The sequence below is a fragment of the Symphalangus syndactylus genome, chromosome X (assembly GCF_028878055.3).
Source record: "Symphalangus syndactylus isolate Jambi chromosome X, NHGRI_mSymSyn1-v2.1_pri, whole genome shotgun sequence".
Lineage (NCBI taxonomy): Eukaryota > Metazoa > Chordata > Mammalia > Primates > Hylobatidae > Symphalangus > Symphalangus syndactylus.
This window is the reverse complement of record NC_072447.2, coordinates 51,587,598-51,602,665: the sequence shown is the minus strand read 5'-3', so window position 1 is coordinate 51,602,665 and position 15,068 is coordinate 51,587,598. Positions and strand designations below refer to the sequence as shown.

At 37.4% G+C, this 15,068-nt stretch overlaps 1 protein-coding gene across 2 annotated transcripts in view; it reads right to left on the bottom strand.

Moving 5' to 3' along the window:
* Positions 1 to 286: 286 nt before the first annotated feature.
* Positions 287 to 15,068, bottom strand: part of CYBB (cytochrome b-245 beta chain) — a 33,555-nt gene continuing 18,773 nt past the window's right edge. For both annotated transcript variants that reach the window (XM_055267570.2, XM_063635225.1), the window contains 7 exons: positions 14,513 to 14,642; positions 12,255 to 12,347; positions 9,489 to 9,742; positions 8,449 to 8,611; positions 7,074 to 7,220; positions 3,883 to 4,007; positions 287 to 2,957 (listed from right to left, as the gene is read on the bottom strand). In XM_055267570.2, coding sequence (XP_055123545.1) covers positions 2,831 to 2,957; positions 3,883 to 4,007; positions 7,074 to 7,220; positions 8,449 to 8,611; positions 9,489 to 9,742; positions 12,255 to 12,347; positions 14,513 to 14,642 — 1,039 coding nt within the window. In that variant the 3' untranslated portion in view covers positions 287 to 2,830. The remainder of the gene's footprint in view (positions 2,958 to 3,882; positions 4,008 to 7,073; positions 7,221 to 8,448; positions 8,612 to 9,488; positions 9,743 to 12,254; positions 12,348 to 14,512; positions 14,643 to 15,068) is intronic.

Genomic DNA, 15,068 nt, shown 5'->3' with positions numbered 1-15,068 from the left:
AAGTTCAGTAGACGTGGAACAAAGATGTCACACTGGGGCTTCTTTGTTTCTGAAATTCTGTCTATGACATTAAGTTGCCCTCCCTGTCCCTTACATTAGTGCTGTAAGGATCAACAGTATTCAGCACAGAACTTAGTCTTCAGCTTTCACTTCCCAATCCATAAACCATGAAGTGTTTGGCATGTCATACACAGAAACACAGAATGTCTCAACCCCACCGGGGTAGAGAAAATTGTTACTAGCTGAATTTACCCTTTAATACAAAGATCAGTAACATAGACACAAAGAAAGCTCATTCATTTTAATAATTGAGCACAGTTTTAAGAATTCCCCGTAGGAATTATCTCCCAGGTCCCCCCCTAGAATTATTCACATACAAAGCCTGCAAGTATTCAAATTTCACAAACACAATTGCAAAAGCAGAAGAAATAAGAAAAGCCTTCATAGTCTTAAGATTAAAAACAATGCTTCATCATTCTTACAGTACCTGTTAATAAATGCTAAATACTAAGCGCTAAAAAAAAAAAAAAAAAAAAAAAGCTGGGCTGGCAGCTGGCTGCTGGTGGCTGGCAGCTGGTGGCTTGAGAGAAGAATAAAGAAGGAAGCTTTTATAATGACAAGCACTCCTATATTCATTTTTTATCTCATAACTGGATAACAAAGGGCACATCTCTCTACTTTCGTAACTTAGTTGGTTTTGAAGATAGAAAACCTTGGAGAAACATTCTCGGAGCAACAAATGAAGATGGTTTTAATTATGCACATAGGTTAGAAAGGGCCAATATTCTCAGACTCCTTATAACTGAGGTACCTTCTCCAGTTCATACTTTGGTGTAAAGAATTGAAACAACAAACAGAGCCTGAGTTATAGTAATAACATAATAAATATCTGTTGAATAGATGAATTGATACCTGAGGTGCAGTGTGAACAGGCTGGACCTAAGTGTCTCTAAGCAGAAACCACCCTGGTACATTTCAGAAAGGCTATATTCGCACAGCAGGCCTTATTTGTCAGACCTACCCTCAGTGCCCTGAGGATTCTGGGAGACCAAAGGAACAGTAGTATGACAAAGAACAACTGAGTTCTTATTTAGTTCATCCTAGTCCCCTGAATAATCCCCCTCGGCATCAAAATTTGTGAACAGATTTTAAAAGATTCAATACCATAGATAATCAAAACAACATATGTGTATACCTCCTTCAATTATATTCTATACATATAAAAGTTTAAGAAATCTGGGGCAGGGAATGACCAATATGAGACCCCCTTCCCCTCTCTCTCCCTTTTGCCTTTTTTATTTTCTCTCACTCTCCCATTCTCTTTTCTTCTTATTTCCTTTTCCTTCTAAACCAGTCTTCTGCCCTTCCCCCAGCTCTTTCTCTTTCTTCCTCATTACTAAAGTTGAAGAGTTCTAAATATTTGTGGCTCCAAGGGGTGGGGCAAATAAAACTGGTTTTAGTTCACAGAAATGGGAGCAGTTCTAAGAAAAAAAAGAAAACCCTGCTCTTGGCCACACTAACAGTGATTTAGAGACTCTCTCTTGAACATATATTCAGAACATACTATTGAGTGTAAATTTGATCTCTGTATAGAGATTTTTGTTTCTGGGTTGTTAATTTTAGGATGATGATGATGATATAATACAAATAAACCATTACTCACACAGATGCGATCCATTTTGTGTGTGTATTTACAGAAAAGAAGGGGTGGGTGTTATTTAAAACAAATAACCATATCAGATACATATTTGTCACAATTTTTAAGTTCAATATTCATAAGGGCTAGCTGGAGAAGACCACTTTGGGCAGGAAATTAGTCTGCATTTATTTTATAGCACAAAGAGCAGGACTAGATGAGCCAGAGCCATGGCAGGAGGTTAATTTTCCACCTCCAGCCCTCTTTTCTCATGCTTCAAATAAGAATGTGCAGAACCCTTCAGGCTATCCTATTGGTTAGTAACCTTAGCCTGTTCTTGACCCTAGGGAGAATCAGATTCCTTTGGTCTATAAGGGTAATAGAAGTTATTTCTTTAGATAAATTTTGTTTAAGGCTTTAAATTAATTCTATCTTGACCTTGTGTGTTTCTAAGTTCATTCATTCATTTAACAAAACTTACTTGAGTATCCACTCTCTGCCAAGCACAGTGGTAAATGATGAGTATTACATTAACTCCAATCAATCGAATATTCTTTTGTAGAAAGAATATCTGGCCCAGTTACCCTGCTGTATTAGTAAACTGGAGTATGCTCAGATGTCAATACTGTCACTACTAAGTGTTGAGACACTCTCAACAAGTATTATGTCCTAATGATCTGGAAAATTTCCTTCAATATGATAATAATGATGGCAAAAATGACACAAAATAGAAATATATAGCTACTCCTTGGTTTCCTTCTTCTTTTGAGGAATATAAAAACTGATTTTTGAGGATTCTGAGGCAGCTCAGTATTGTGGAAAGAGTATCAAACCTGGAGTAAGATGGCATAGATCTGATCACAGCTTCATAATCTTAGGGAAGTTACTGAACCTTTTGATCCTTTCCCTTTTGATTCTAAAATTGAGTCCAAGAATCTTTTCCCTAACTTCCACTGACATTACTGAGAGGAAAAAAATGAAATAATGTTTGTAAAAGTGCTCTCAAAACCATAGAGCCCTATATAAATGTAACTTACCACTATCAAACAATCTTTGACATTCCTTTAAGGGAAAACCATTACATTATAGTTTCTTTTTGTCCATTTTTAAGCAGGGGGTATTTATATTATCAATTAGCATTATTTGAGCATTTGGCAGCACAACCCACATTTATTTCCTCATGGAAGAGACAAGTTAGAAGTTTTCCTTGTTGAAAATGAAATGCACTCCCCGAGGGCCAGACTCAGAGTTGGAGATGCTTTGTTTGCTGAGGGTTTCAGCCAAGGCTTCAGGTCCACAGAGGAAAACTCCTATTCTGGTACTTTTGGGAAAGAAAAAAAAAGACAATTTCAAGCTTTGGGATGAGATGTCTACAAAGCAGGTAGGTGAATTTCCCATTAATTTGAGGCCCCAGGGCAGAGTCCCCTCTGCTCCTTTGTCTTTTCCACAAATAGCAAAGGGATCATATTGCTCAGAGGGAGTGTGGTTCAGCCTGTTTGTGTGAGCATCTGGATAGTTCAAAAGGTAGTTGACTTCCCTGGCAAAAATAAAATCCAACCACACTTTGAACAGGGCTTTAGACTCTAAAATTTAGAGAAATGAAGCCACACCGAGTGGTTGGTATAGTTGGCTTGTTCCTAATTTCAAGATGCCAGGGGGCACAGAGCCCTGTTCAAAGTGTGGTTTCTGATCAGTAGCCTTGGCATCAGCTTTTAAAAAGGTACATGTATGGTGATCTCTTGAGTTTCTTAGGTGTTCTAGCAAAACAAGGGATCCCCCTTGAGGTTTTATAATGACTAAAGTTTTAGTGAGAGCAGAAAGCACCTTGAGACATCTGACAACTTAAGATTTTAGACCCAGAAGCTGTAACTAAAAGTGGGGACAGTGTCTCCTTAACAATATGTATAATTATATTGAATCTTTAAAAGAAGTAGATACACTAATGAAATTTAGGTGACTAAAGAAAAGAACCAAGCTGTGGCCCTACTTGGGACAGGCAGGTTGAGAAAGTCTGAGATGGGGACCTGGAAATATTTGTTTTTAATAAATCTTCAGGTAATTTGGTATAATTAAAGATTCCTTCTTAAAGTTGAAGATATATGGAATCTTCTGTTGGGCATGAATTCAACCTTTATATAGTAATATACGTATTTGAGTTTCTAAAATATACAAGTTTAGGTATGTATGGGGGCTGCCGCTTTAGGCAGATGCAAGCCTCAAAAACATCTCAGTGACAGACTCCTTACTTAGGGTGTTGACTTGCAATTGTCTTGAATTCATTATCCCAGTTGGGCCGTCCATACAAAGTCTTTTGTTTCAGGCCTGTGATCACATCTTTCTCCTCATCATGGTGCACAGCAAAGTGATTGGCCTACAGGAAAGGACATGAATTCAGAAAAAAAAGAGACATTCTGTAAAAGCACATACAATGTATTTACACCCTTCACAAACTATTCTAACCAAGGCACCCTGCTGGATGCTGAAAGGTAAACAAAGATAAATAAACTGGATCTCTCTCAAGCAATTTGCAGTCTAGAAAGGGAGACTTGGAAGTATAAATATAAATAATCCCATATGTTGAACAGAGTATGATGAGTGTCATGAAAGAGGAACAAGCGTCCTAATGAGAACAAAGAAGGAAGGTGAAGTGGAAGAATAGGGGAAGGGTTAGGGCCGCAGTATTTGAGTCAGGCATTGATGGATGAGTAGTGTCTCACTGTTTTTCTCTCTGCTCTGTGTTTGACTTTTTGTCTTCACCCTAATATACTTCCACTCCTTTGGGAGAATTACTAAGAGATGTAACAATTTTAGACTAAAATGCAGCAATACTTTGGTAGCATAATAAGACATCAAATCAAGCCTAAAGCTAGTGAGTGTGTGTGTGTGTGTGTGTGTATGCACGTGCATATGTGTATATAGTCACATGCTGTTTTTCTGCTACCATTCTAGGAGGCTTCAGTTTGAGCAACAGGTATTTTTCATAAAAGTGGTTAATTAAATTTATTTTTAAAAAGCAAATCAGATTTGAAATTCACTAGATGGATGATGGGCATAGAGGAGGTTAAGAAAGGTGGGCACTCCAATTTAATAATTCTGTAGAGATCAGTTTTGCAAAGCAAAATAATTACTTTTTCAATACAAATAAATAACTGATTTTTTAAAAAAACCTGTGCCTGGCTTTTAAAATAACAAAACAGTAAAGCAATTTATATACTATAGATTTTTTTTCCTGAGTTTTATTTTTATCAAAGCATTTTTGTTTTGTTTTTAAATTGCAGAAGTGGCATTTTGAAACCACTTTTTATGGAGCAACAATTCTTATGGTTATGTTTCCCTAATTTATATTTGCTACAAGATTCCTTTAAGACTTGGAGAATCTGTGATAAACAATATGTCGAAACCCAAATGGGAATTCAGTCTTCACAGTGACAGGGTGCACATGGAAGATTCCCAGGGTTGTGGAGTCAATGTCTATGTATACCCAGTTGCTACAGTTTGAATGTATCCTCTCCAAAATTCAGATGTTGCCAATGTGATAGCATTAAGAAGTGGAGCCTTAAAGAGGTGATTAAGACATGAAGGATTATCCGTTATGAATGAGTTAAGGGCTTTGGAAAAGAGTCATCACACAGTATTTGACGAGCCTTCCCTTTTTCTTTCCACCATGTGAAAACACAGTATTTCTCCCACCCAGAAGATGCAGCCTTTGCTAGACAACCAAACCTGTTGGTGTCTTGATCCTTGGACTTGCCAGCCTCCAGAACTTTGAGAAAATAAATTTCTGTTCTTTATAAATTACCCAGTCTCGGGTATTTTGTTATAGCAGCACAAATGGACTAAGACACCAGCTGAGACACTGGAGAGAAATATGCAGAGACTCTTGCCTTAGCTCCTCACTCATGGTGATAGCTTATGCTGCTTCCAGGCCTAGTCATTAATGTTTGCTTATTTACAAAGATGTTACCACTCCAGGAATCATTAACTTGTTTCAGGGTTTGTCAATTTCAGCACCGTTGATATTTGGGACTGTATAATTCTTTGTTGTCAGGGGCTGTCTTGCTAATTGTGGGATATTTACATTGCCAACTCTCTCTGGTGTGTGTCTTGGAGGGGAGCAGAGCAAAATTGTCCCAGTTGAGAACTATTGGCTACTTTATTATAGTGGTCTCCAAACATTTTTGAAAGAGCACTCTCATTGTACACACACATACACATACACACACACATACATGCATATATATCACCTTTATTAGATATATAGTAATTTATTTATAAATGATAATCATGAACTACTGCAAGATGCTGAGAGGACAGGCTCTGGCACATTCTGTCTCTGTCACTTACTTGTTGGGTGCTCTTAGGAAAATGACCTAACCTGATCTGAGTTTCTTCATCTGCAAAGTGTGGATAATAATAGGAGCTACTTCACAGGGTTAGTGAGATGATAAAATTAGACAATCTATGTGAATAGATACATAAGAATAATAAGTGGCAATATATATGCATAATAATTATAAATGTAGTGAGTATATTATAAAACATACAAAAACGTATAAATTAAATGATTTTATAAATACGTATATACATAGTACATGTAAATATATATGTGATACATATATAAATACATATTAAAATATATATATATACAGAATCCTTTATATGCTTATGTACGTTATATAAACAGATGCTCCTCAGCTTACAATGGGGTTATATCCTGATAAAACCATCATTAAATTGAAAATACCGTAAGTCTAAAATGGGTTTAATACATCTAACTTAATAAACATCATAGTTTAGACTACCTTAAATGTGCTCAGAACACTTATATTAGCCTACAATTGCACAAAATCATCTAACACGAAGCCTATTTATAATAAAAGGTTTAAGACCACATGTAATTTATTGAATACAGTACTGAAGTATGGCTTGTACTGAAGTATGGCTTCTACTGAATGCATATTGCTTTCACTTCATTGTAAAGTTGAAAAATCCTAAGTTGAACCATTGTAAGTTGGGGACCGTCTGTTTTATACACACACACACACACACACACACACACACACAGAGAGAGAGAGAGAGACAGAGAGAGAGAAAGAGAGAGAGACAGAGAGACAGAGAGAAACAGAAAGCTAAATTTTCCCCAGAATCACCCTGTGCATCATCTCAATCATCTGGTTTCAGAGTGCCTGGTGGAAGAATTGCTCTAATAATGTCAAAGTGATGGCTTTTATTCCCTCACAGGCTCCTTGGCTTTGATTCTAATCTGAGCAGTCTAAATATAATGTGGCGATACTAAATGAGAGTGAATGGACCGGATCACCAAATCCACTAACCATACTTAGAAAAAATAGTACACAAGACACACCAATAACCAAGGGGAAGTTCGTAAGCCCTGTACACTATGGGAAGGACCTGAGCCTTGGAGTCTTGTCCTTACCTGAGACTCATCCCAGCCAGTGAGGTAGATGTTGTAGCTGAGGAAGCCGGCATTGTTCCTTTCCTGCATCTGGCTCTCCAGCAGTTGCAGCAGATCTGCAAACCACTCAAAGGCATGTGTGTCCCGGCACAGCCAGTAGAAGTAGATCTGAAAATGGGGTGGATCATGAAGCAGATTATATTTGGCAGGCCCTATCAGCATTAACATGTGGAATTCCACTTTCTGTCACCTAAACTTTTTCCTGATGCTCAGAATGCCTAGAAACATAGATTTTCAGAAGGCTCTGGACATTTCACAGGGTAGTTTACATGAACCTGCTCTGGCCTTCATTCTAGCAGGGCAGTAAATAAGTAACTTGGCCTCAGAAATACATAGCTTAAGAAAAAACTATTAGCCCACCAAGTTTCTCTCTCAGTCTGCTCTCACTCTCCCAGAATCTCTGGCTTCCTTCGAACCTCTTCTCAGAAAACCTCATGGGATTTCCACATGAAATTCCCTGTCGCAGGGATTGCCACAGAAATTCTTCCCTGCCTGCTACTGCCAGACATTCATGAGTTCCTAGGGGAAAAATAAGGTTCTATGCACATCTCCTCCACATGGAAAAGAGGTACAGGGAGAATGAAAAGTCAAGGTAGGCTTAATGTCCCTATTAGAGTTTATCTTTACAGTTATTAGAATGGCCTGAGGTTTATTTAGGATGCCCTTTATTACACAATAAAACCAAATTTATAGGTAACCAAAAAATCCCCTGTGAACTGATCCTGAGGAGATATTCATAAGTAGAGTTTCAGGTCTCCTCTCCTCCCTTTGCAAAAAAATTATTGGGTGAGTGGAGTGGGGGGGCAGCTGGAAATTGAATCAATCTCAATATCTAACACAAGATGAAAGAACAATTATTCAATATCCTCTAAATAGAACATGAAGGGATCATTTAAAGTCATCATTATAAAGCCTGTGAAGACATTGAAAAACACTTTCTATAATATGTTTTTTTAAAAGCAGGACATGAAATTATACATACTCAATATTTACAACTCTCTAAAAATATGTAAAAGTGGAAAATATTTAAGAGAATATGCAAAAATTATAGTTATTAAGTTGGGGCTGTGAATACTTTCCCAACTTTCTTTCTTTTGAATTTCCAGCAACACTATACAAATACAATATATTCCCTTCACTAATAGTCCTACTTATCTAGAAGCACATAAGATTTAACAAATATTCTTTTGAAGAAAAGCCTGTCTCTCTGGAACCACCAGAAGCTTTTCTTCACTTCCCGTGGTCTCTGTCAACCTTAGCCCTGAAAGCACTCTCAGGCCTCACATGGCAGAGTATGATGACTGCTCTAGGCCCTCCGATAAATGAAAGGACTTACCTTTTTGAGCTTCAGATTCGTGGCGTTATTGCAATATTTGTACCAGACTGACTTGAGAATGGATGCGAAGGGTGTGACCCCAATCCCTGCTCCCACTAACATCACCACCTCATAGCTGAACACATCTTCACTGGCAGTGCCAAAGGGCCCATCAACCGCTATCCTGAAGGGAAATGGGGAGGAGATAGTTACAGAGATGTCTTGCTCTTCAGAGTGAGATGGGACACCCATAATTATTGGGGATGTGCAACATGTTAATTCAAATTGGAATAACGTATCTATTGGGTGCTTCCTTCTGTGAAATAGCTTTCAAGTAACCAAACTTAGTGCCAACGTTGGGTTTGGAAGTAAGAAGAGAAATATTTGGCTAACCAAAAACATTTGGTAACTCAGAACAAGTTTTTGTTTATTTTTTTATCTCCCCACCCCTCTTCACACACAGCAACGCCCCCTCCACACACACCCTATGTCTTGCCAGGACATCCCACTCTTGAAATTCTTGCATACGCTGCACACTGAAGTGAGAATTTGCTGCATCATTACATCTTGTAGATTTAATGTCTCCACTTTTCATTTGTCTATTCATTGAGTTATTCAACAAACTCTCAAACCTTTCTTTAGCATCTATTAAGTGCCTGATAGCACGTCAGGCATGCAGGGAAAAGGAGGCAAAGGGGCTAATATATGGCATTTAACTTCAAATAAATTATGCCAATGAAAATTTAAGAATATTTTTGATACACTACAATTATATTTGTTAGGAAAGTTAATATAACTTGGCCTTGACCCTTACATATTTAAAGGAATTTGGAAGTATTTATTTCAAATATTTGATTCAAAGGTTTCATATTTCACAAAAGATTTATGAAAATATGCATAAACACACTACACATATGAAACAGAGACCACAGAAATAGCTACCTATATTCTTAGAACCTGTGTGTTTTCTTGGAGACTTAGTAAAACATGGAGGAAGAGGAGCTATTTAGTGCCATTTTTCCTGAACTCATATACGTTGGTAATATGTACTTCTTACTCACTTAGGTAGTTTCCATGCATCTTGAAACTTCTGCTTATCACAGCCACAAGCATTGAACAGCCCCTCTGTCCAGTCCCCAACGATGCGGATATGGATACTAAAGAAGTCTTCCTCAGGGGCGGATGTCAGTGTGAAAGGGTGCCACTCCAGCTTGGACACCTTTGGGCACTTGACAAAAATGTATTGTCCCACTTCCATTTTGAACCCCTTCTTCTTCATCTGTAGCTCGATTGTTTTGAAAGGGTGAGTGACCACCTATAGAATAAAACATATGTCTGGAAATGACATTTTTCCTAAATACTTGCCTTTTTAGTGTCCATATGGATAAGAAACTGAGCTAAATTGGCCCACCTAGATCTCTGCTTTAGGGACAACACAGCAGTTCCTCCAGCAGATGTGTCTGTCACAGGGAATTGCCCTCAGTTGTAGCCCATTACTAATGATGGGCTGATTAAGGGATACTAAGGCCTAGTCCCTTTTTCCTTAATTTAGGTTAACTCCTAAGGGGCCATCTCAATTCTTGCACTCCCTGTAGTATCAGCTGAGGCCACAGTTGCAACTAGAAAGAGAGTCAGCTTTTCTCTCTCCCCATTCCTGCCTTTCTTACTTCCTTTCCAGGTTTATCTCTTATAGAATTCCTTAGAAACCTTCTGCATGCAGTTATTTCTCAGTCTTTACCAGGGAATCCGACATAAGAAATCAGCCTATTGTGATTTTTTTTCCTCTCAGAAGTCAAAAAAAGTGCTAAAAAATTTACAAAAAGTGATGTTTCCTGCTCAGCCTTCCTATCCCCCAAGAGGATGAGAGAGGGCCTTAGTATTAGGTTGGTGCAAAAGTTATTGCGGTTTTTGCCATTTAAAATATGGCAAAAACCGCAATAACTTTTGCACCAACCTAATAGCTGGCCAGAAGAAGGAGATCCCATTGACTAGCTATGTAGCAACATTCCCCAAAACAAGACTAACTAAGTTGGTCTATCTTTGTCCTGAATCATACCTTGAATCTGCCTGATTCCATGCGTTATTTCTACATTTCTCCCTACCTGGGGAGTACACCATCTTTTCTACCCACCCATTGCCATCCTCATCTGTCTACGTACACACATTTATAACAGCTTTATTCATAATAGCAAAAAACAGGAAACAATCCAAATGTCCATCAACTACTGAGTGAATAATTAAAAAACAAAATAGAACACAGTGAAGAGCAATACAGAAAGTAATATACTGTTTCTTTGATGATTCCTAAGACTTCTAGAAGAACCTTATATGTATAACTACAGACAAACCAAGGGGCATCAAAGGAAAGAAAAACCAATAGAAATAAAATAGTAGCTTCCTAACGTTAACCAATATTGCCGGGCTTTTCTCGAACAGGGAGTTGTGGAAGAATGAAAAATTCTTTTTTAAAAAAATGTCAAACGTTTCCAGAACTTGTGATTTAAATGCATCTTACGTGATAAAAACTATAACCAACTTCCCTTCTGTTCTGAAATAAGAAGTGGTAAAGCTTCATTTTGAAAACAGAAAATTAAAATTATGTTGAAAATTATTTACCGTGTTGCAATTTTGTGTCATGGAAACAATTTTTACCATATTACAATTTTGCTATCATAGGCACAAATGAGATGTAACTAAATAAGTGGACAGCATTCTCATTGGAATACTTTGGGATAACATCTTGTTTCTCATATTTATTTATATGAGAAGAAAACAAGTATCTATTTTCTTCAAAGGAAAACAAGTTTTCCTTAAAAGTATGTTTAAGAAAAATACTTGTCTGATTCAGTCATCTCTAGTCTAGTAAGGGAAATTTTGCAGCAACTGTTTTTGCTGATCTGTGGGATTGTTCTTATAATGCAACATAAATATCACAAAAGGAGAACTGTTGTGGTTTCCTATATTTCAAGACTTCCAAAGCCAGCTGAACTAACTTTACTAGGACCCACCATAGACAGCAAATGAGGAAAGATAGGGTGGAGGACAGGAAGAATTTGCGTGTTTTGCAAAAATAACCCATAGTAGGGTTTTGACAAATACTTTTTGAACTGAGTTGAATTGAATTAAATTTTATTTGATAAAGATAGACTTCCCTGGTGTTTCCTGAAATTATAACAAGGAGTTCCATTTACATTTATTTAGTTGGATATTTATTTTGTGATGAGAAACAGATTAGAGTTCAGGAAAAGCCACTCTAGACTTGGAATTAGGAGAGCAAATTTGAGAGGCAGCTTATTTACTAACTTATTGAAATTTTGGGCACTTCAACTTTCCTATTAGATTATTACATACACAGCACAGAAAAGGTGGTAAAAACAACCTGAAAAACTAGCTCAGCCTCAATGAGACCTACCCTTAGATCTCTGGTTCTTTTGGCATCTGAAAATTTTAAGACTCAATTTATGCCCCTTTGAACTCACCTCTTTTTCTTTTCTGCTCTTAACGAACCAAATAATGCCTCTGTCGCCTTCCCCTCCACAAACACACACACACACACACACACATACACACACACACACACACACACACAGTGGGTGGGGGAGATTCATGCCCAGAAAGAACTTGGCTTCATTTTAACATCAAAAATGGTAACTTGTAGTTTCCCCAGTTAAAGGCTCAAACATTGGATTATTGAGCTAAGTAAATTGAAATAAACTGTAGGTCTTCTCTCTGCTGTAATATCTGATCAATGATATAGAAGGGTTGGGAAGACTTGTCCATGATATAGTTAGACACTGACCACTAGTAATTACTAAACCAATCAATACCTTGGTGATGACCACCTTCTGTTGAGATCTCCAAAACCGCACCAACCTCTCACAGAGGTACAGAAACATGGGACCCACTATCCATTTCCAAGTCTGTAATCAGAGCAAAAATGAAAATGAGATACATTAAGTGGTAATAGATAACAAAATATTCAGAGGGAGAAAAATTTTAGAAGCCAAGTTAATCTTTGTAGGCTTGCTTAAATATTTGACATTAAATTTCTTCTACTATGGAATAGATGAAAATATCTGAAACTAAGGTAATTTTGAGCCAGAAAAAGTAAACATTCTCCTTAGTCACATTGGGGAACTGTACTGACAATATAAAACTTTCCCAAGAGGAACTGCTCACAAGAATGGGATTTCCTCTCAGTGTTGCAACTACAGTTGCAGTAATCCTATAACAAAGCAAGGTTGGTTTCAGAATTAACATTTCTTTAAAGGATAACATTTCAGCAACACAATATTTTTAACACAACATTGTGATTGCTTTCTCTTAGTTATGTAGTCACAGTGACAAATTTGCAAGATGACAAATTTTATGCAAGAGTTTGGCTGTTTCTCCAATATTCTGAGAAATTCTGGGAGTATGCAATGCACTTGCTGAAAGGAGACAAACCTAGAGCTTTTCAGATTTTGTTAGGTATCTCTTGGGTCAGAACATGCAGAACATGCAGTGTTTCTGAACACTGGAATTACTCTGTAGCATTATTGGCCATATAAAAACATTGAGGCCAAACAGATCCATCCTGAAACTCAGCCAGTTGGATTTCTAGTTTAATACCTAAACTAGCAAAGAATTTTAGACAGCAATACTATCTAAAAGATGACTTTCCAGAATGTATTCAAAGGGGGAAAAAATAAAAGAGTGCTTCCCATAGTCTCACATATAATCTTTCTACTAAATTACTTTTATAGGAAACTTACTGTTGGAAATTGAGAGCACCTGAATCTCCCCACCTTCAGCCAAACTTGAAGAATATTTGCCCCAAATATAAAAAATGTTCTGTTGTTGGCCTTTGTTTTAATGGGATAGATAGTTAAAACAGTCTCAAATCATCCATCTGTTTCCTGAGTGCTACCATGGAGCCCCACTGAATGGAGCCAGATTTGGATATTGCTGCTAGTATACCTAGAAACTCTTTGAGGTAGGTTTCTGTTAAGGTACGAGTACTCTGACTCCAGCTGTCATCGAGGAAATGTGCCTTCCCCTGCCCACAAGAGGATTGGCAATACAGTTCCCTTTTTATCCTTTCTATTGATGTCTGCATGTAGTGGAGCCAATTCACTGATACGTCTGTTTGCTTTCATTAATGGGAAAGGATGCTTAAAGATCCTACGTCCTCATATAGTATGCTGTGTCTAGAGGAAGGGTGCTCCTATGCTAAGAGAGTAGGAAAAAAGAAAGGAGAAAATGGAATGGAAAATTTGCCTTTATGTTATACTGTGCTTAAGGAAAAAAATCCTCTTCAGAAGCCCTGCACAAATGTTGATTTTTTCCTAGTTTTATACCAATGGCTAGCACAATAACCAACAAAGTACACTGTCTGCCAGTGTGGGGAATGATATGAAGATTACAAGGCCCACATCTTACTCTATGGAGCAGTGATATGGGGATACACAAAATGGAGCCCTTCAGAGCTTCCAATAGAAGAAGAAAGTATTTCACCATGTATTTCCTTGGTCACCCTTGCCACATTTCTGCCCATCACATGATGCCATTGGATGTTGGTATGAACCTGGCTGTCCAGCCTCCTTTATGCCTCATAAACAGAAAACTCCTAATGCCTAAATGTAGCCTTATGTACCACCTCATCCATTTCCTTTTCAAATCTGAAAGCTGTATGGAAAGTATTATGTGCTAATATCTGAAGAGGCCCTTTGCTCCTTATAAGTGATTTATTTGAGCTATCCAACTCAGCTCAAAATGGAATCCCAAGTGTCCCCCTAAAAATCATTAGCTGGCGTCATCATGAAGAAAAGAGATGGAACTTCTTGAACCAAAACAGCATTTTTAAAAACACTATTTTTCCAAGTTTTGTATCAGGATGTTAATAACAGAACAATGCAAAGCTTAGTTTTCAAGAAAAAATTCTATCCAATAAGTATAGCAGAGAAAGGTAGACACACGTTTTAGCTGTTCCATGACATTTGTAATGGACATCTATATAGATGTATAACATCTGTACATGTTTCTTAGATACAGGTTAAAGATTGTCAGTAATGAAACTGTAATAACAACAATGAATTGTACACACCATAGGAGGGTTTCCAGCAAACTGAGGGATTGGGCATTCCTTTATTTTTCCCCATTCTGAGATTTTTTTTTCACAATCTTCTGGATGATGCACAGACAAACTCTCTGCAGTCTGCCCACGTACAATTCGTCTGGGAGAAAAATGTAAGTCCAGATCATTTAGTAATAGGAAATTAAATTTTTTTATTAAAAGATTCTGCATATATTTTAAGTCCTCTGATGTAGGTCCTGTACTTTTCACTTAAAAGTGATAGCTTATTGCTCCCTCTGAATAGATGAAAGGAAAGAAAATGTATAATACCCAGTAACAGAAAAAATATATGTGCAATTACCAAAGGGATATTTACATGTAACATTATAGAAGGTAAGTCTTGGATCAAATTCTCTTAAGGAAGAATTTCTGCTTCTGTCTCACATATCATTTTCATTTACAAACAAACAAAAGCAGAAAATTGCAAATCTAACAGAGTGACTGCTGGCCCCTACAGTGCCTTTGTGCAAATTAGAAAAAGGTACCCTTCCTATGAAGATAGTCCTATAAGCAAAGGACTCAATCA